The sequence below is a fragment of the Oreochromis niloticus genome, linkage group LG20 (genome assembly GCF_001858045.2).
Source record: "Oreochromis niloticus isolate F11D_XX linkage group LG20, O_niloticus_UMD_NMBU, whole genome shotgun sequence".
Taxonomy (NCBI): Eukaryota; Metazoa; Chordata; class Actinopteri; order Cichliformes; family Cichlidae; genus Oreochromis; species Oreochromis niloticus.
This window is the reverse complement of record NC_031984.2, coordinates 30,177,296-30,197,344: the sequence shown is the minus strand read 5'-3', so window position 1 is coordinate 30,197,344 and position 20,049 is coordinate 30,177,296. Positions and strand designations below refer to the sequence as shown.

At 40.0% G+C, this 20,049-nt stretch overlaps 1 protein-coding gene and 1 long non-coding RNA gene across 3 annotated transcripts; both read left to right on the top strand.

Annotated features, from left to right (window-relative positions):
• The first annotated feature begins 3,589 nt into the window (after positions 1-3,589).
• LOC100694784 (Krueppel-like factor 15) lies at positions 3,590-16,607 on the top strand. 2 transcript variants are annotated; one of them, XM_025901801.1, is made up of 4 exons: positions 3,590-3,757; positions 4,403-4,511; positions 5,275-6,844; positions 13,669-16,607. In XM_025901801.1, the coding sequence occupies exons 3-4, from the start codon at positions 5,361-5,363 to the stop codon at positions 13,844-13,846; spliced, it is 1,662 nt and encodes a 553-aa protein (XP_025757586.1). In that variant the 5' UTR covers positions 3,590-3,757; positions 4,403-4,511; positions 5,275-5,360; the 3' UTR covers positions 13,847-16,607. The 2 variants fall into 2 exon arrangements, with proteins under 2 accessions (XP_025757586.1, XP_005454132.1); XM_005454075.4 differs by lacking the exon at positions 4,403-4,511 and having other exon boundaries at positions 3,591-3,757.
• Positions 16,608-18,812: 2,205 nt separating this feature from the next.
• LOC112843226 (uncharacterized) lies at positions 18,813-19,824 on the top strand. The gene is made up of 2 exons (XR_003215420.1): positions 18,813-18,909; positions 19,506-19,824. It is a non-coding gene; the product is annotated as an uncharacterized LOC112843226 (long non-coding RNA).
• The last annotated feature ends 225 nt before the right edge of the window (positions 19,825-20,049 follow it).

The following is a 20,049-nucleotide window of genomic DNA, read 5'->3' as shown; positions in this document are numbered from 1 at the left end:
GTTTGTGAGTTTGAATGGAGCAGCCGAAACCAATTAGTATGTGGGGCAAAGAAAAGAACCTCTGTAGGCTTCATGTGACTGTTGCAGTGAGTAACCGCTCTGAGCTCTGCATTTCCTCAAATGCTAGCAGCACCACAGTTCTTGCAGTACAATTTCCAGCAAAATTATGCTTGAAAAATATCTTGGGACCTGCAATTAGTCACAAACTCCAGTAACTTCTAGCTCATGAAGATACCAGGGCTTCCTGCCATTTTTAACAAGCTGTCTATTGATATGAGCAAAGATGTAATCTACATGAGGAAACAGTGAAGTCTTTACAGGGTGCAGTGTACAGACTTTGTCCTTCATCTCCCTTTTTTTCTCCTTTCATTACAGGAATTTTCTCTGACTCAGGTATGTGTCGTCTGAGAGAGGCTGAAACTCTGGTAAATGAGCCATGGTCCATTCAATTAGCAGGGAAAGAATGTTTAAACTCAAACTGTGATCCCTGTCAACCTCACGTTAGGTATTTACTGTATCCAGCAGCAGTGGTAGGAAACAAGATACCTTTCAATGAACAGATTCTCGTGTTTCACAGCAAAAAAACTACTAATAACAGGCCCGATTCTACTCAAGTGTCCCATTAAGTCAATAATGTGAAAGTGAAGCAGCTAAATGGAATTGAATCGTCATTCATGACATCATTTACAATTACACTTCACTGCTTTGGTGCTGTTGTGGCAATAATTGTAGTAGCAGTTGTAACAGCAGCATCAGTAGTTGTAGCAGTAAAAACACTATAACAACTTTCATGCTGCTAGATGTAGCCTGGTAGTAGAATTAGTAAGTATAAGCAAAAGCAGTAAGAGTAGCACCGGTAGTTGTATTTGTGAAAACAGCCATTAGAACAGTAATCCCAGTTGTCCCAATCTGGGGGTGTTCTTTGATGGCAGCTTCTTCCAGCTCAGGGCACTTGCAAAACTTAAGAATGTTTTGTCACCTGCTGCAGGAAAGGAATTCATGCATTTATTTTACCAGGCTTGACCACTGGATTAGTCTGTATTTTGTTATCTGCTCTCTCGTCTTCACCTTGTGCAGCATGCTGCAGCCCGACTCTTGACAGGCACATGCAAACGTGACCATATTACCCTGGTGTTGGCTCGTTTACATTGGCTTCCAGTACGTTCTAAAATTGATTTTAAGATTTTATTGCTTGCTTTTAAGTCTCTAAATGGATTAGCTCTCTCGTACCTCTCTGATCTTTTAGCTAAACATACTCCAAACAGAACTCTAAGGTCAGCTGATAACTTGCTTCTGATCGTTCCTAGAAGCAGACTAAAACACAGAGGAGACCGGGCCTTTGTGATTGTTGCGCCTAAACCTCAGAACAGTTTGCCTCTTCAAATTAGGACCTCTCCAACACTCGGCATTTTTAAAACCTGCCTGAAGACACATCTTTACTTGCTAGATTTTAATTGTGACGGAGTTGTTTAGCTTCTTGTCTTATCTTCTATTTGTGTGTTTGTTTATTCATTATTTACTTTTTCTCTTTATACAGCACTTTAGTCAACCTGTGTTGTTTGCTTATAAATAAATAGATTGATTGGTTGATTGATTCATTGATTAGTCCCTGTGCTGCTGTACCATTTGAAGTAACAAAGGCAATAATAGCAGCATTAGCAGTAGAAATACACCAAAGACAAAGGTGTAGCATTAGCATCGCCAAGGAGTAATGAACCTGTATCCTCTCCAATGGTCAGTGAGGAAAACTCCTCTGATAAATCTGCATTTATACAGAAGTCTATCAGCAAACAAGCTGACCACTCACTATCATCTCAGTCAGCTTTTTTTTATGGCTTTATGATCTAAATTGATCACTCCAACCTCATCTTTACCATTGGCTACCATTACCAGAGGCTGCAACATTTGTAATGACATTAGTAATGAAAGCCTTCTTCTTATAGGGGTTATCTGCTTCCATCTCATCCTGTTCCTAGCATCCTCTTCTATCTCACCAACCCTCTGTAGTCATGATATTAGTAATGAGAATAGCAGTCTAGTGATGGTACGAGGTATAGTTCAGGTAGTAGCAATCATAATTATACTAGTGCCAATATTAGTAGTCATAGTAGCTTAAAAGCAGTGCTAGTTGTCACACTAGTAACAGTAGCAGTAATAATAGTTCAGATCAGTTCCATTCAGTTGTATTTATGTCGCACCAAATCACAACAGTAAAAACTCTACAGTAATCATCATAATAATAAATATTAGTAACTGTAGTAGCATTACAATAGCTGCTGAAATTATATTGAATTTTACAATGATTAACAGTATAAATGGTAAGACAATGCAAATATTCTAGTAAAATGACAAACATATGATATTTATGTGATGTCAGCCTAACTTTGATAATTGTACTGCACTGTATTGTTTCTAACGATTTCCTGCACTGAGACTGTAGATGCAAATTAGCTCCATGGCAAACTCTAATTCAACAGTTGTGTTGCACCTGGTGCCTGGGAAACAAACTAGAACATTTAACTAAACAATAACAATTTTGTACTAGAACAAAATAGCAGTGGCACGAGTGTCAGTAGCAGTTTCAGCAGCCGCAGTGGCACTGGAAGTGCTCAACGGGAGCCATGCACACAACGAACCTCCTCAGTGTGGCATTGTGTGTGTTTTTATACATCATAATAGCCAGTGACTGTGCTGCATGCAAGTACACACTGAAACACTTCTAATGTTTACAAGCAGGCTGAAAGTGGATCATTTATCCAAACACTGAACGGTAATCTAACCTACGCAGGCAAATCAAATTAGGCTGGAGCCAGTAAAGTTCCTTCAGCCCCGCGGAGGTGTTTATATGAGGTCTGCTCAGCTGGAGTGAAAGCAAAACTTCTCTTACTGATGTCATTAGGCAGCATGTAAACACGCTCACTTGCCTGCTCAATAGCTCCCTCATTCACTCAGTCACTCGGCCACTTATCCAGACATGGTCATCTGTAAAAGGCGAAAATCTCAGCTTGCTTTCTAGGCAGCAGCTGCTGATGCTTTTCCCTTAAGGAAAATTGGGCTGTTAAATTTTAGCAGCTTTAATGCCCTAATGTATGATTTATCATGTGTCAGCCTCAAACACAGTCTCTATGGTAATGTCGCATAAAAGCTATTTATTTCTACACAATAAGTGATACAGGAAAGAAAATAAATGCAACTCTGACTGAGAATATTGTAGACACTTCTTGTTGCAGGGTTTCAGTGAACACACATGGCACACTCGCTGGAAGGGCAATGGAAATATAACCAGTTGCCAAATGCAAATGAAGCACATCAACACAATGTTGAAAATGACTTGCGCCTTCAATAGCCTCAAGAGCAGTTGCTGGGATATGAAAGTGATTTTATGATCGAGCCTCACTGGCACACATGCTCTCTCTTTCCTTTGCTCGCACCTTCTTTCCACTGACGCCAAGCCCTAAGGCCGGCCTCCCGTCATAGAAGGCCAATTACCGTGCGCCGAGCAGACGAGCCTTCGTGAGCCCTGATTTCACTGGTATAACATGCCGAACTTCGATCACGTGACGGTTAAACGAACCAACGACTACTCTAGAGAGAGAGAGAGAGAGAGAGAGAGATCTTGTGAGAGCTGTATGAGAGAGAGAGTGTGCGAAGACCGTGCGGTGGAGTTCTATTGCCATTACGCACTATTACGCACGGACTTCCAGGAGAGAAGCGCTCAGCTTTAAAGGAGCGGAGTTTGGATTGCTTGCATATACAGGTGAGTGTGTAGGCGACTTGCTAAAAGATACTTGTTTATATGTGACTGTGTGTCTTCTGTTTATCCGTGTGGAGTGCATTGAAGCGTGGCTCTGATGAAAGACGTCTGACATGCATGCACGCAAAGCTGTTACCGGATGATACCTAGAAATATTCAGCGAATTGGAGCAGTATTACAAAAAAAGAAAAAAAAGGTAATCCCGTGCCTGTGATCCGACAAGCTGTCACAGCCTGCAGCGTTAAACATGCCGTGAATTCCGAATTAACCTCCACACCTAACCTAACTAAGCACGCAGCGTGGTTAAGAGCAGGAGAGCACCATGCTGTCAAAATTCTTGTTTGAAGTTTAATGGCTGCAGGGTTACTCCAGGGCAGATCGTTTAGACGTGGCCAAACCTATCCCGAACTCTCTTCCAAAACCCTTTTTCTCCCCCCTCCCATAAGGTATCACATAGAAGCAGCAGCTGCAGAACACCAGACCCTCAATGTCATATGATGTTACCTTATTCTGGCCTGAGATCATACATTAGATAAAAGTTCGTGTGTGTGTGTGTGTGTGTGTGTGTGCATAACAAAAACATTTGTTTTGTTTTATTTTTTTCCTTAGGATCTCTGCACTTCAAAACTTTTTTTTTTTTTTTTACAGAAGAGGGCGCACTGTCATTTTGTCTCTAGCCCCGTTTTCACGCAGCCTTTTAAGGTTTTAAAGGGGGATTTCAGAGTTGCGTTTAATCATCATAAGCCACTTATTGCATGTAAGTGCATTTGTGTCTAGTGTTTTTTTTTTTTTTATCCATGTAAATGTAGATGTGGTGCATTGTTTTTCTGGTATAAAAATAGACACGAAATCCCTCACTCTTCCTGCAGTGACACCGATTGACTCCAAAACTGCAGAACGCTTTTGGGCTCTAGCTTTAATGTCGAATGTCTGCCGTATTGAAAATTTTATTGATACAAATTTCAATTGGTTTCCTCTTTGAGACAAAAGCTCTGCAAAGGACCACAGGTAGAAAAACACGTTAAATGACCATGTGGCTTTAATGTTAGAAGAAACGGGAAACCCAAACTCCACATGGTCAACTTGAAGTCTGAACCAGCAGCTGCAGCATCCACACTCCCGCACACATGCACAGTCTTTAAATTCCGCTTCCTTCACACATGATTGACTTTCCTTTTGAAGTGCCATCAGCTGCAAACCTCTTGAACAGGCAGCAGGTAGAAACCACAAAGAATAGGAGATCATTCTTAGTCTGTGAGTGTTGGTTTACTTATTTTTTTTCTTTTTTCTCGGTAAAAAATTAACCTGAGTTTGAGTTTCAAACAGACTCATAGACAGCATTGCTGTGTTTGTATCACACTGGAACTTTTTAGGATTAACCATCACCCAGGAACACAAGCCTGTTAAAAGTTCCATTTCATTAAAATTGAACACAGTCCAAGCAGCTGCCACAAGATGAGGATTGTGGAGAATCTCTTTCAATTTCATACCTAATAAACTGAATCATTTGTGTTTTGTAGGAACAAGAAACACGCTTGAACGTTCACAACAGCCCGATCTTCAGAGCAGAGTGAAGCAAAGCCAGCTGCCATTCATCCGCACAGGAATGGTTGATCACTTACCATTTGGTGAGGAGACCTTCCTGTATTACACTGGCTCCCCAAAGTCTGACTATAGCTGCCTCTATTGCCACACTAATGGTGGCACCATGGTGACTGACGCGTGTACCTACCACCACCACCACCACCCATACCAAGGAGTGACTCTCTCCTCCTCTCCTCGGCTCTCTGAGGACGACCTCAGTGACTCCTCCAGCCCTCGTTCGTCCCTCTGCTCCAGTCCCGAGTCCTCGTCCCCGGTGTCACGACATGTCCTCAGCTCCAGCTATGAAAGCAGGAGCAGCAGGAGCAGTGGGAGCTGCAGCTCCTCGGGAGGAGAGAGTCAAGACAGCCTGCTAGACCTCCTGCTGTCTCAGGCCTCCCACACCACCTCATTAAGTTCTAACACCAGCAACAGCAGCAACACTCATTCATCCTCTCTCTGCCTGTCCTCTCCGCCTTCTTCCACATCTTCTTCTCCTACTGTTCCCATTTTACCTACGGGGCTGGCTTGGGAGCAGCAGCTGAGTGCTCTGCAGCAGCAGGCCAAAGAGGATTCTTACGAGTTTCCAGTCTTCCTCGATGAGTTGCAGGATCCTGCGGCATTCCTGTTCCAGCCCACTCTAGAGGAAATTGAGGAGTTCCTAGAGGAAAACATGGTTGTGGCAGTGGAAAAAGAAGAGGAACGGTGCGATGAGGCGATGTCCCCAACGTCAGAGGATGTAGATGCAGAAAATTCAAGGACATTAGCAGGAGAACTAGTGTCGCAGAACTCGGATCAAACTGTGCCTGTGGCTCATTCTCCGCTCTCCTCCCACACAGAGACCAAACATGTACCATGTGCATCAGACATGGACAGCTCATCATCATTGGTAGATGCTAGCTGTGTAACTAGCTCTGCTACCAGCCATGCAGAAGGGATCAAACAGGAGGACTCTGGATCACTGCCTTCCTCATCCGAAAGTTCCAGCTCTGCTTCTCCTGTGCCTGTCATCCTACAAATCCAGCCTATACAAATCAAACAGGAACCAAACTCCAGTGCCATATCAGAATCTGACACACAGAATCCCGAGAAATCCCAGTCCCAACAAACCCTGGCCCCAACTGATATCAAAATAGCTCAGCTCCTGGTTAACATTCAGGGGCAGACTTTTGCCTTAGTGCCTCAGCTGCTTTCTCCAGCTAACGTCGCAAGCTCAAGCAAAGCCGGGATCACCACTTCGTCCAAATTTGTCCGGATCGCGCCGGTGCCCATCGCAGCTAAACCCACAGGGCTTGTGGAAGGTGGGTTAGGTGGCGGTTCGGCTGCAGGGGTGCTTTCTGGAGGTCAGAGGTACCAGAAGAATGCAGTCGCAGACCTTATTAAGATGCACAAGTGCTCTTTTCCTGGCTGTAATAAGATGTACTCCAAGAGCAGCCACCTTAAAGCCCATCTGAGGAGGCATACAGGGGAGAAGCCGTTTGCTTGCACGTGGCCTGGCTGTGGATGGAGGTGAGCAGGACCAAATGTTTTTATAGTAAAGCTGGTTTGACTTCAAATGAAGTCAAAAGCTAGCCAGCTTCACATGACACACATTCAATTGCTTTAGCCTCTTATAACATCCACCAGGTAACCAGCAACCCACCTAGGGTTAAGGGTAGGGAGTGAGTTAGGTCAACGTCCGCCCCCTTTTAAAGAATTTTCATCTATTTGGAACACCCAAATGAAAAAAGACATCATGTAATGTAAAAATGAATGTATTAAAGTTCATTTGTAAAATTTCCTATTTAGCATGTGGTTAACCAGTTACATGGTGGTTTAATGGTGGTTTAATGTTGCATATATATCCGTATCTACACTACATTACAATACCCAGGGTTATCGACTTCCACTCTATAGGAGTCCATACACACACACTTGAATACTGTGTACAGACTTTAATGAGGTACCACAGTGCTACACATTAATGTGTCATGTAATGAAGAATACTCCATTGTCAGGTTATTACTGATAAGAAGTGATACTCTAGGAAATGTAATCCATCGAGTGCAACAGCATGAAGCTGTCTTTTTGTCCTGTTTGACTTCTGAAATATGCTGGAAGGGTTTCTTGCTTCTTGGAGAAAGAGCACATTGTTGCACATCCTTTATCTGTCTTTGAGGCATCTTTAATGTCCCCACTTCTTTTGAAAGAACCAAAGGTATCATTTTACAAGAGAGTGAAAACTTTAACAAGGGTATAAATGTATGTTAAATGTGCAGAGAGAGGATTCAGGAACCTCTGTTTGATTAGTTTATGGATGGGAGTGAACGGAGGAATGGGTCATCGTCAGGGAAGCTGCACTCAAGGCTTTTTTAGAAGGTTACAATTTGTTCTTTTCTACATGTTGGCTGTATCCCTGCTATCTGTGTGTTTTTCTACCATGGTAAAATTGCAGATTAGATAGAGTGCCTTTTGAAGCGGTCTGCATGCAGACTTTGTCCCCTGTTAGTTATTCCATTTGTTTGCTCACTGTCTGCAACCACTTTACTCCTGTTCATGCAGCAGAGCATTAATACAGAATCAAGTTTAAAGTTATCAGTGTAGGATACAAGGTAAAAGTCTCATGTGCTGCAGACTGGTTAGCTTTTCCAGGTTTAAATCATTGCCTACATTTGAATACGAAATCCTTACTTGAACTCTTTGATCATTGGTGCAGTGGTCATTTTTTAGTTGTTGCCCAAAAGTGTGCATAAAGAGCCTTATAGACATGTCCCCATGTGTTTGTGTGTGTGTCTTTGTACATATGGACAAAGGCCAGCCTACATTAGGGCAAGCATTGGTAAAGTTAAAATAACTCTGCTAAGGATTTGAAGTAAAGGGTAGATCTAAATTTAGGTTAAAGTTGGAGTGAAAAGGTTAATGTGTTTTTGTCATGGAGTGATATGTTGGATATGTTGGTCCAGCTCAGCAGTTGTCCAGTGCAGAGTTATACCTGCCATCAGCACACACTGTGAGGAGGCTGTGCTACACCTATAGCCATTAAAAAAACATGTCAGACATTTTTTAACAACATTGTTATGGGTGGACATACATCCAGGTATTTCTCTACCAAGTTATTGTGATCTGTCACTTGTTATGGATGTAATAATCTCTTTTTTTGGAGTCTGAGATGTGCTTTTTTCCATGTTGTCCATGAGAAATAAAGTGCTATAGGCACTTGTCCTTTGGTAACCTGTATCATTCCATCAAGCTGTGCTGATGAAGGACAGATGAGATGAGCGATATGACTCTCATGTCTTGGCTTTATAGGGAGGTTTTCAGGCATCCAGAGGCAACTCGAGAGGTCACTGGACCCGGCCGCTCACTGGAAAGGACCAGTTACAGCTTGTTGATGTTAGTTTTCTGCTTTTTCCTCAGACCAAAGAGATGAGATCAACATTTTTATTAGTGAGCTTGAAAAGGTGCTTTTGGCTAACTCGTCCCTCCTTTTCAAATCTTAGTGCTAAGCTAAGATAACTTCTGCTCTAAAGCCTAAAATAAATTTGTATCGGAGGTTTGTTTTGCTGCATTGCTGTGTTATTGTTATCAGTGGCAGACATATGGACCTGCATGTAATCAGTTTGCAGATCACTTGAAACTGGGGATACCGACGTGTTAGTATTTTACTTCAAGTAATTGGTCTTTACAATAATCTATGTGATGCTGTTAAAATTTCTTCACATTTTTGCTCCTTGTGACTAAAAAGAAAATCTCAGGAATGTTTCCAATCATACTGTTGATTCAGTGAGCGTGGTCAGGTGCTAAGGAGCAGCTGAGTTCATGTTAAAGTAGGACATGCAAGCTAAGCACTCACCACGACTACGCTAGTGGCAGTGAGGTCCACCGAAGAGGAGAAAGATGCAGGTGCTACAGCTCAGAAACAAGCTAGGTGTTAGATGGAGTTCTCATTTCAGGGAAATTAATGAACTTGTTATGTGGTGGAGAAAATTCTGCTGATACTTATTTAAACTTTAGATCTTTTTGTTTGGATTACGAGTGTGTTTTGTCAGAGTGTGGCAAGATTAACCATGTTTTTCGATTGGTCAGGTTTAATGGTGCACTCTCTTTCATTTATGACTGGGTTTAATCTGTGTTGTCAGGAAATGCAAACACTGAGAACTGCATGTTTCTTTAAGTGATCCTAAATGTTCTTTCAAAACTTCTTCTCCATCGTCTTTACATGACAGCAGCAGCAATTTACTATATTATAAAGTTACGTCTTCCACACTCCTCTCTCCCTGAGTGAGGAAATGGACATAAAGTAAGAAGTCAGCCTCCCTGTACCCTCTGTAACCTTAGAGTAGATCCATGTGTTGGCTCCTCTGAAGTGGACAGGAGAGGTATTTCATTGGCTGGATTCCCACATATAACTCAGTCAACGTTATATTCCTTCCTTTGCCAAACAGTTTTCCTTTTTAAAGCTTTTTGGAATTTTATCCCCCTCTTGTGACCATCTGGTCACATGTAAACACTTAAATTAGCACATACAAGTAACACACGCACACACACCCATACACGCACACAAACATGGAGCATTTTCATCTCTGCACTGAGGCTCTCATGTGAGGATTGTGTTGAAAATCTGGGCTGGAACCCAAAGTTTGCTGTAAAAACAGTCCAGCGTGTGCGTGCTCGGCATCTGTCATCAGGGCTGTGGCTTGTTGTCTTTGTCAGCTGATGCATTCATCATTACAACAAAACAATGTTGGGTGGTGACGGAGCTGTCACAGTCAAATTTAGCCTCAGATTTGGACACTTAGAGCTCAAAAGAGAGACAAAGGGAAAGGAAGAGAGGGTGCTTAGTTTATGATCCATCACTCACGAAGGGTTGTTGATCTGGCGGGGACCACCGTGGATGGAAAGCTGCTGCTATTCAGCTAGATAAAAAGATAATATCTATTTTGCAAAAATCCTTCAGAAGAGTTTCATGGCCTTTGTGTTGGTTAACGTGTAGCAGGCATACCTATATCTACATAAACACGGTGGCACACAGGACTTTAACTAACAGCACACACTCAACAAAGAGTGGGGGAAAAACAACTATGAAAGCATTTATAGCTTATGTATCTGCCAGCATCTGTGTTACTGTTTGTAACCAGCCTGACCGCCACACCTTTTAGGCTGTTTTCTTTAAATGCTGCTTTGGCGGAAGATCTAAGTTCAGGGACAAGTTAGAACAAAACCTGCGTGTGTTTCCCACAGGGCCCACACTGTTTTGTATACTATGTGTTGTGCAGCTCCACGCCAAGCTGCCCCAAGGACTTGAGGTGCAAAAGCCACAATCCTCAGTGAAAAGCACAAACTCACGTAATCAAGAAAATTGCCCCTAATCCCAACCTTTAGCACTTATGAACTCGCTGAACTCACTGAGCTTGACTACACTCTCTCTCTCTGTCCACAATCTGTGACATGTAAGCTGAAAAACAGTGACATTGCTAAAATTCTAGACAAAGAACTATAGCAAGAAAGGGCATGAGGTGGCGAGAGAGAGAAGGTGGGGTGACAAAAGAGAACAGGCGTAATGCCAAAGAACATACATGTGAGGAGAGTGAGGTTATGTAATTGCATAACTCCTGCATGAATGTTCTGTTGAAAGATCTTTCTGGGTACAGTACATCATGTTATAGTTCTTATAAGCTCAGCCCAAGTTTAGTCATAGAGTACACATGCATGGGTTCTACTGTGCCCAAGCTTGTAGCTGATATAGGGTTTAATGCTTGCATGCACATCATCCAGCGATTACCAAGAGTGTAGTCGCATAAAGAAGAGAACATAAAGACATGGATCAGTATTTATTTCTGTTTACTTGACATGTTCTTGAGGTAGTTAGAACTAGATTAAAAAACCCACTAATCCCTTCAACACAAAGGCAAAAGACTTCAGTAGACAGTCCATCACAAAATTATTTGTTATTCAAGGCTCCAACAAGCCATAACTGTCTGTTAACAAAACTGAATGACTGTGTGAAATGTAAAGAGGTACATGGAGGTGTCAAATGAAAAGAAACCTGTCATAGAAGTTTCCATTGGCTCGTTATCCAAACTACAACTCATTCCTTATTTTGCTCTGCTGTGTCTTCTACTGTAGATGTGTAACAAACAGATGAGCTATTAGCTTTACAAAGAGAGCTGTAGTACATACTGTAGTAAACATTGTGTTTGTGTAATAGAGCTAGAAAAACACCTTTCATTTGCCTCTTTTCTGTCACTCAGTTAACTTTTCAAACAGCCTGCAACAAAAATATAACCGTTTTTCCCACATTTGGAGACCTTTGCAACTTAATATCAGTAACTGCGTTTTGTTTTACCTGAAGGTCCTTTGTAACATGATTAGACAATAACTGGTGAATATCATAACTTTTAGTGTCAGCCCGATGTGCTGCCCCCAACAGAGCATAAAGCAAATAGTTATATGGTGCGGTTTTACTGAATACAGTCACAAAACAGAAAGTACACCCAGTATTCACTAGTGTGCACAAACACCTTTAACAGCAATGTATGATAATGTGTGACTTCATCATTATTATTGTTATTGTGGGGGAATCTGGTCCGACTCTTTGTTGCTTCAGTTCATTGAGGTTTGCAGGCGTTCGTTCATGCACAGCTCTCTTAAAGTCAGCATGTCAGTCATGTTGAGATCCACACATGACTGGGCCATTGTAGCACCTTGATTCTTTTCCTTTACAACAAAAGGATCATTGTCCTGTCGCATGATCCAGTTTAGGCCAAGCTTTAGCTGTCAGACTGATGGCCTTACATTTGACTCTAGAATACTAGAAGTCCAAACCCCCGGCTAAGTAGTTGGTATGAGCTGTGTTTGCTGAAATGTTGTTTTTCTAGTTGTTTCTTTGTTTTTTTGCATTTTTTTTCCAGACACGGTGATGTGCATTATGGCCAGACATCTCCACTGTGGTTTCATCTGTGCAAAGGAGACTCAAATGCAGCTTTATAGAGTAAAGGCTTTCTCCTGGCAACCTTTCCAATTGTAGTGTCATGAAGTTTAACATTAAACATGCTAACCAAGGCCTGTAAAGTCTGAACTGTAGCTTTTAGGCTTTTTGAAGGTACTCTGAGCACTGGATGATCTGACCTTGCAGTGAATTTGCTGGGAAGTCCATTCCTGGGAAGATTGGCACCTGTCCTGAATGTTTTCACTTGTGAGCGGTCTCTCTCTTTTTAGAGTGGTAGGATTCAGATTGTTTGGAAAATGGCCACAAATGGCCAACACTTTCTAGATTCACTGGCAGCAACAGTTGCTTTTTTAAAGATCATTGCAGACAGGTCAGCTAAAATAGTTCTCGATATTGTGTCACCTTGGCACCTGCCTCCTACTTACCATCTTAAAGCCTCTGAAAGCTGTAAGGGTGTACTTGGCAAATATTCTACCTGCTCAGGACAAACATGTTAGCATTGCCACCTTTGAGCATATTGGCTCATTGTGTCTCACATAATAGCTGTTATGGCTGCAGACTCTTTTGTTACACTGGGGACTGATTATCTGTACTTTCTGGAGTATTATATGAGATTATGTGGGACTTGCAATAGAGAAAGAGCTCCGTATCAACAACAGGAGTCGTCTTGATTTGTTTTAAGATTCTTGCTGTCTCAGATGCCACTGCTTAGCTTTGTAAGCTTTGTCAGTTATCTTCTTTTTATGACTGGCCTATTAAAATGATGAATAGGCCAGTCTTGTAATACATGTCTACAGTGGAAATGGTTTGAAATAACTGTGAGTGACATCTTTACATCTCTGAATTATCGCCTTCATGTCTACAGCCTGCTGCTGCTCCTGGAAATGTGCTAGAAAATCAATCTGTGTTGCAGATTGTTCAGATCTTAACAGCTTTACTAATATATACGGAACTAAATCAAGGTATAAATGCACTGTTCTGTCATCCAATTAACCCTTCACTGGCTTGATACCCAAGCTGGCCGAAGCCCATAGAAACCGCAGCAGAGCAGGCCAGGAATAGACTGGGTTTGGATTTGCAGTGCTCATGTGTTAAGCTAAATATGGGATGGCTCTTTAACTTCAAGTCGCAGGGCAATACTCACACCTATCAGATTACCCTGAAATAAAACAGGCTGGCATGGCTTTTATATTATTTGGCAGCTTAAAGCGTGACTACATCAGTTTGTTTTTAGGTTTTTTTTATATATAACAATAGCTGTGTACAAACAGATCACATTACTGATAGTAATAATAAAATAGAACATTTGGAAGCCATTAATGGGGAATTATTATAGCCAAATGTTTTTAATGTACAGTAAAATTTGATTAATTTGTTAACCATATGCTGGGTTTCCTTCCAACAGATTTTCTCGATCGGACGAGCTATCCCGACACCGCCGCTCCCACTCAGGAGTGAAACCGTACCAGTGTATAGTCTGTGAGAAGAAGTTTGCTCGCAGTGATCACCTGTCGAAGCACCTCAAAGTCCACCGCTTTCCACGAAGCAGCAGGACAGGACGCTCTGCAAATGGACCCCTCTGACCCTGCTCTGGCAGCCTGACAGACACGAGGGAAGGGGAGGGAATGTGCGTGACGAAAGACAGAGGAGGGTGGTGGGGTGATAGTCCAGATGCCCTTTAAAGGAGTTTGCGCCGGACTCCTTTTTGCCCAAGTGTGTTTATGTTCAAATACGTGTGCGTGACGTACACTCATGGTACTGTGATAATTTATTGGGTGACAAGGAAAAGACTGTAACGAACTAAAACAGAAAACTGTTACTTGACAAAGCACCCTCACAGGTGGAATAAGCTTCTTGTATATTACAACTTTATTCTCAGATATTTTAGCTAACCTAATTTGGAGAAAGATCTGCTATTTTTTACACGTTGGGGTGTGTGTTATTGCTAATGTTCAATCAAAAGCCTTATATCAATAAAAGGTATAACACTGGGGGGTTGGCTACTATTTAAAACTAGGGATGCTATGGCGACTAATTTACTAGTTGTTTAAACAAGAAAAAAGGGAATCAGGTTAGCGGACTTGTCTAAAAGGTAGAAAACATTCAAAACTTAATGGACGAGGTTAGACTTTGGCTGTATCTAAGAGCTTTCAGTCGCGTACCTCTGTGATCAGATTGCATTTTAAATGTCTCTGACATGTGTGGCACTCTGCGCTGTATGTAATGTTGCACACAGACACAATGATAAGTTTGCCATTAGCTTGCATGCTAGCACAGGTGACATACAACCATTCATTTTCTGCGTCAAAATACTGCTGAACTAAGCTGGTTAGCTGTAATCTGCCTACTTTCCATCTTGCTACCAGGTGTACCAGTCTGTGTAACTGACTAGTATTTCTGGTGCTGACTAGCAATAGCAGTAGGATTTAAACATCTAGTTGACTAGTCACATGCATCCCTGTTTAAAACCTCCACTTTTTATACTCTTCCTGGAGCCAAATGTTTTGAAAAGTAATACTAGCAAAAACTTACTGCTTAATGGCTTGAATTTCATTTGTAGCACGGCAACAAGAGCTTACTGGGCATGCTATTAGGAAGTAATGGGGACTATTAAGGTCTTGGTTTAATTCTTTCTCAGTAGATAAAAAGATACACCAACATTCCATTAGCTTTGAATAAGTCTCTTTGTTGCCTTAGAGTCTGTTACGACCTCAAACACAAGAACAAAGCTCAAGTTGATGTTGAATTACTGCTCACCAACAAATATCGTGTAATTTGCACTGATACACATGACATTTTTGGTTGTCTGCCCATACTGAGAATTCTGAGAATTTTGTGTTATCTTACTGCAGTCTGACTCTTTTTGATTCATCTTGTCAAAAAATTACTTATCGGAATAATTGTAAATTTAATGGCCTTTATTGGATCAAAGCTGATGATCCTAAAGCCAAGCTTTAAAACTCTGTCTTTGTTCATCTCATGAAATGTCACAACTTCTGTTTAATGATTTTGTTATACCTTATCAGTTATTACTTAATGTGACTTTCTTTACTTTATGTCACTGCTGTCATATGATACAAGATGGTAAATCTGCTGGCATCAATGTGAATCTTTTGTCTTGCCCCAGATTTTTTGAACATCTGAAATTAAATGAAATCGTTACCTGTCAAATTGAGTTTTTCTATTTGGTAGCCAGTTGTTAAGGCTAGCACCAAGGACACCAAAGTAAAAAGATTAAAGATAAGCTATGTTGTTTTTGCTAAAGGACTGGCCAATGCTGTCACATGTTGCAATGACAGGATCACAGTGCATATGAAAATTATAAGTACCTTCAATCCTTTATCATAGTGCATAGCGTAAATAACGTACAATTACAAAATAGTAACTAGCATTATAAAATGTTAGCTAACATCAGCTAGTGTTAGCTAACTTACATTAGCTAATAGTGACCAACTGCAATGGAGGCAAAATACCCAAAGTATTGCATTTTTAAAATCACTGAAGACTTCATTTGTAAGAGAAAAAAATTGTTTTAATGTATGAAATATTTTGGCATCAAATAGATATTTTCCCACTTTCCTTCAAGGATAGAAATTTGGTGTCATTGCAACATCAAATGCCACATCTAATGGGAAATCTTCATGAGTAAATTTTCTTACTTTGGTCGTGCCCAAACATGAATTTACATCACATTTTTCAGAATGAATACCATATTCAAAAGCATTCGAGAAACACTATTGCCCGTCCTTGGTCTTGAACATATCGATTGTATATATCGATATTGTTCTAAAGGAGGTATTGTACTGTAGGAAACAGTGACTGTTAAGCTTTTTTTTTCATATCTCACTTAACTGTGTAGATTGCTTTAATCTCTTATTCTCCATTTCCTTTGAATTAAACCAAATGTCATTGGAGGAGTTTAGAGCAAATTTCTGTGCCATAAAGTTGGGAATTATTTAACAAAATTCACAGATTTGAAACAGATTTAAAATACGGTTTTAAGAAAGACTTTTGTGGTTTTAGAAATTGATGATTTGCTGAAACCTGCAGTGATTGTCAAACCCTTTTTAGTCTTTGGTTTGCCACCAGTGACGCTATATAAAGGAAGTATGTTAACTCAGTCAGCCATTCCTTCCATGCAATTAGAAGAAACACTTTTCTGAAAGGGTGTCGTACGTGATCCCGTGAATGTATGTAAATACTGTATATTCATCTAAAAGAGAGTTGAAATATTCTTCTAGTGATTTCTGTGATTGTGAAAGATTTTTAAAACTGTAAAGAAAGTGTACATAACATGATAATTCAAATATATTGTTTAAAAATTAGGTAACTTAGTGTTTGTGAGGTCTGTACATGACACATAAAAGTTTATTTACATGCATTTGGTTTAACATTGAAAATAAAACAAATAGAAATTACACCTGAGTTGAAAATAAAATTGTCCGTGTGTTATGAAACACTCAAGTCATTTGCAGATGTGTTCTGTACATACCTACAACAAAAAAGCTAAAAATGTTATTTTTTGCTTTTGTTCTACAATGTAAAACATTTACAATAAAAATAACAAAACCCATGATTTGTTTTTACTGTTTAAACAGCCAATAAGTGTTTGGTTAGATTTTTTATATATTGCTTTCCTGATGTTTTCACTGAGAGACTTTCAGTCACATGATACTGTAAAAATGTCAGATTTGGGCCACATTATTTGGGAATGACAACTTAATTTATTTCTGACTGCATGTGTGCATTTATTTTTAAGTGCTTTTAAGAGTAAAGATTAAAGAGTGTTGACACTATCAGTATCTATAGTTGTTGTTTAGTTATAAGATTGATATAGTCTCTAGCCAAGGTTTGCTTATGTCATCTAATATTAGCTGTAAGTGATTGGCTTTACCAAACTTAAGCTTGCTGACTTGAGTTAATTAATTAATTAATTAAATGTTACTGTAGTAAATTACTACTACAATGTCAGAATACAGCAAGCTAACTACTTCTAATAGACAGAGCATAAAAGAGCAATTAAGCATGATTTAGATTTACAAGAGTGTATAAGTAATCATCTTTAAATGGACAATCTTGCCCAAGAATACTGGAGCACCCCAGGAATCAAACTACCAATTAATATATAATCTGATCTTCCTCCTAGGCTACAGGAGGAAATATATATCAAATATATCTCATGCTTAAAAAAGACAAAGTGTTGCATATTAACAGAAATATTCTGTATATATTGGACAGAGCTTGAAAACTCAGTCAAACATGTCTGGCTCTGGACAAACGCACAAAACCACATACGTTCAAAAATAGCCAGTGCCCTATATTTGTCTCATACTTTCTTGTGCACATTTTTGTACAATGGTTACGCTACAGAACCGATTTACAGAACTTCGATCAACTGTTTTAGTTCTGAATCATTACTCTTCAATTTTTGGTTTCACTGACAACGGGTGCACATAAAAAAAAAGTATGCTAATGTGCCCAAAACCAGATGATAGGTACAGACAGTGAGCTAAGTGTTAAATAAGTGTGAAGTATCTAGCAACTGAAAAGCTAATAATTTACAGCGTTATGTTTGCCAAAGTCCATATAAATAAGCAACAGATTGTATGTAACAGATGTATGCATTTTATTTTTATAATGTGCTTAAGATGCATTTTTGCATCACTAATGTTTTGACACAAATACATTTGACTGACAGTTTCTGGCCGTTAATCACCATTTCAGCAATGTAAAATTTCACTGCTTTTAACTGGAGTTATTATGTGTGTGAAATGAGATTTTGTCCCGCCGGCCTCACTGGTTATGGTTATCTATATCAGCAGGCTAATGTCATAATAAAATGTGTTCTGTTTACCGTTTTTTGCTCAGAAACATTGTTGAGCTGCTGTTAAGCTCAAATATTATACTCTATTTTGTTTTTTTTACCTCTGTACACGTCTCTCCCTTACTTGTGTCTGGAAAGTGCGAGACTGTTACAAGTCTTTTTTGTTTTCAAAAGTCAAAATAGAATCCCACATAGCCAGGATAAAATTCACAAACGTTTAATGACATGCCTTAACATCGTTTCAAGTGCTATATAAGGGTAACTTATTCACATATATAGTTTATAGACATGTTTTTTAACCACATGTAGCTCAGAAAGAGAGATCCAGGAAAGAAAAAAAAAGAAGCTTCCCGGAAAGTTCCGTAAAAAACCTAAAGCTGGGAAACGTGAGGTATGTCAGTTTAAGATTTGTACCACATGGCAAATTTACATGGAAATTATACCCCCATCCACTGCTCTTATAGCCAGAGCCTTTCCTTTACTCCCTACCACATAACCCTGCCCCCTGTTTTTCACAGCACTTTATAGAATAGATGTTTTCTGGCATGTTTGCTGAGTCACTGTGTAAAAGCGGAGATATAGGTGCTAAAAAAAAGGTAGCAAAACAAGCTGTGTCTGTGTCGTGTCTGTTCTAGATATAGATCGTGTTGATTTATGAGCTAGCGCAGTCTCTGAGGCATTCTGGGATGCAGCAGGAGGATTTAATTCAACACATCTGGAGCTGAACTAGACCCTGGCTGCTCGTCTGAGATTTAGCACTGAGGCTCCTTTTTCTGTTGATGGCTCCAACATTTTTCTGAAAGAAGAGAAAAAAAACTGAAGGTTAGTTAAGTTACTGCATGTCAGGTATACTGAACTATATAGAGCTAAGGCTGATTGCTTTAAAATGTTACTCTGAGTATGTAACTAAAGACATAAATGAACACAGTATATGGTATTAAAACAGCACATACAAGCAGAATAAAAACACACAGCTGCACTCGATCGTGGACTCTGAGAATTTGGATTTCTTACGTTTACAGCTGAATTTAGCTTTCTTCAAAGGTTCCCCATTATTAACTCATTTTAGACACAAATTACTTCAGAGCTCAGATGAGCAAAGGAAGGAACATAAACTGTCTAGGAGTGAGTTTACAAAGAAAGCGGACCAGGCAGTCAGTGAAGATGACCAAGGCTCATTCCATATGAAATCAATCAAATATGAAAAAATGTTTCCACATGAGTCCTCTCAGCATAAGCTTTTACGCGCAATAAATTTAGTACAGCTAATTAAGCCATGTCGAATTTGAAAGAATACTAATGAAAATCCATTAATAAAAGAACATTTGCCTAGTTAGAGACCCTCAAATATTCTAAATTATATGAGTCCACATGTGTGAGCTGAAATTTTGTGCTTTTTCATTCTTTTTTTCCCACAGGACTTCGCCACATGAAAATTTCAGGGCTGAAAATCAAATTTAAACACAATTTCTGAAGAGCAACAGGAATGTGGCCTCGTGGTTGAGTCCCTTTCATAAAACCTTACAGCCCAGATTAACCCTTTGAACCTCAGACTGCCTTTAAGTTTCCATTTCCTTCAATTACAGGCTTATGCATGTCATATATTGTTATTGTCAGGACAAGCTGGACTATCGGAAGTTCATATTTTAGTTTCCCAGCTGCTATCAATATGCATGAGATGCTCTGAGTAAAGTCAACAAACTTACAAATAAATTATTCACAGATTGGCTCACTGCATTTTGCATTATGGTATTTTTATTTGTGATTAATGTGTACAGTTAGCACCATATACACAACATGTGTAGTCTCTGAGTTAGCTGAGGGGCACACATTAGCTACTGCCACTCCTGTTTGTGTTGTAGTCATGGAAGTACCAACAAAGTGAAGAAAAACTACATTTGATGTGGCATGATCTGAGAGAGGGTCCTCTTTATGGCTGGTGTGGTTTGTTTATTGGGCTGT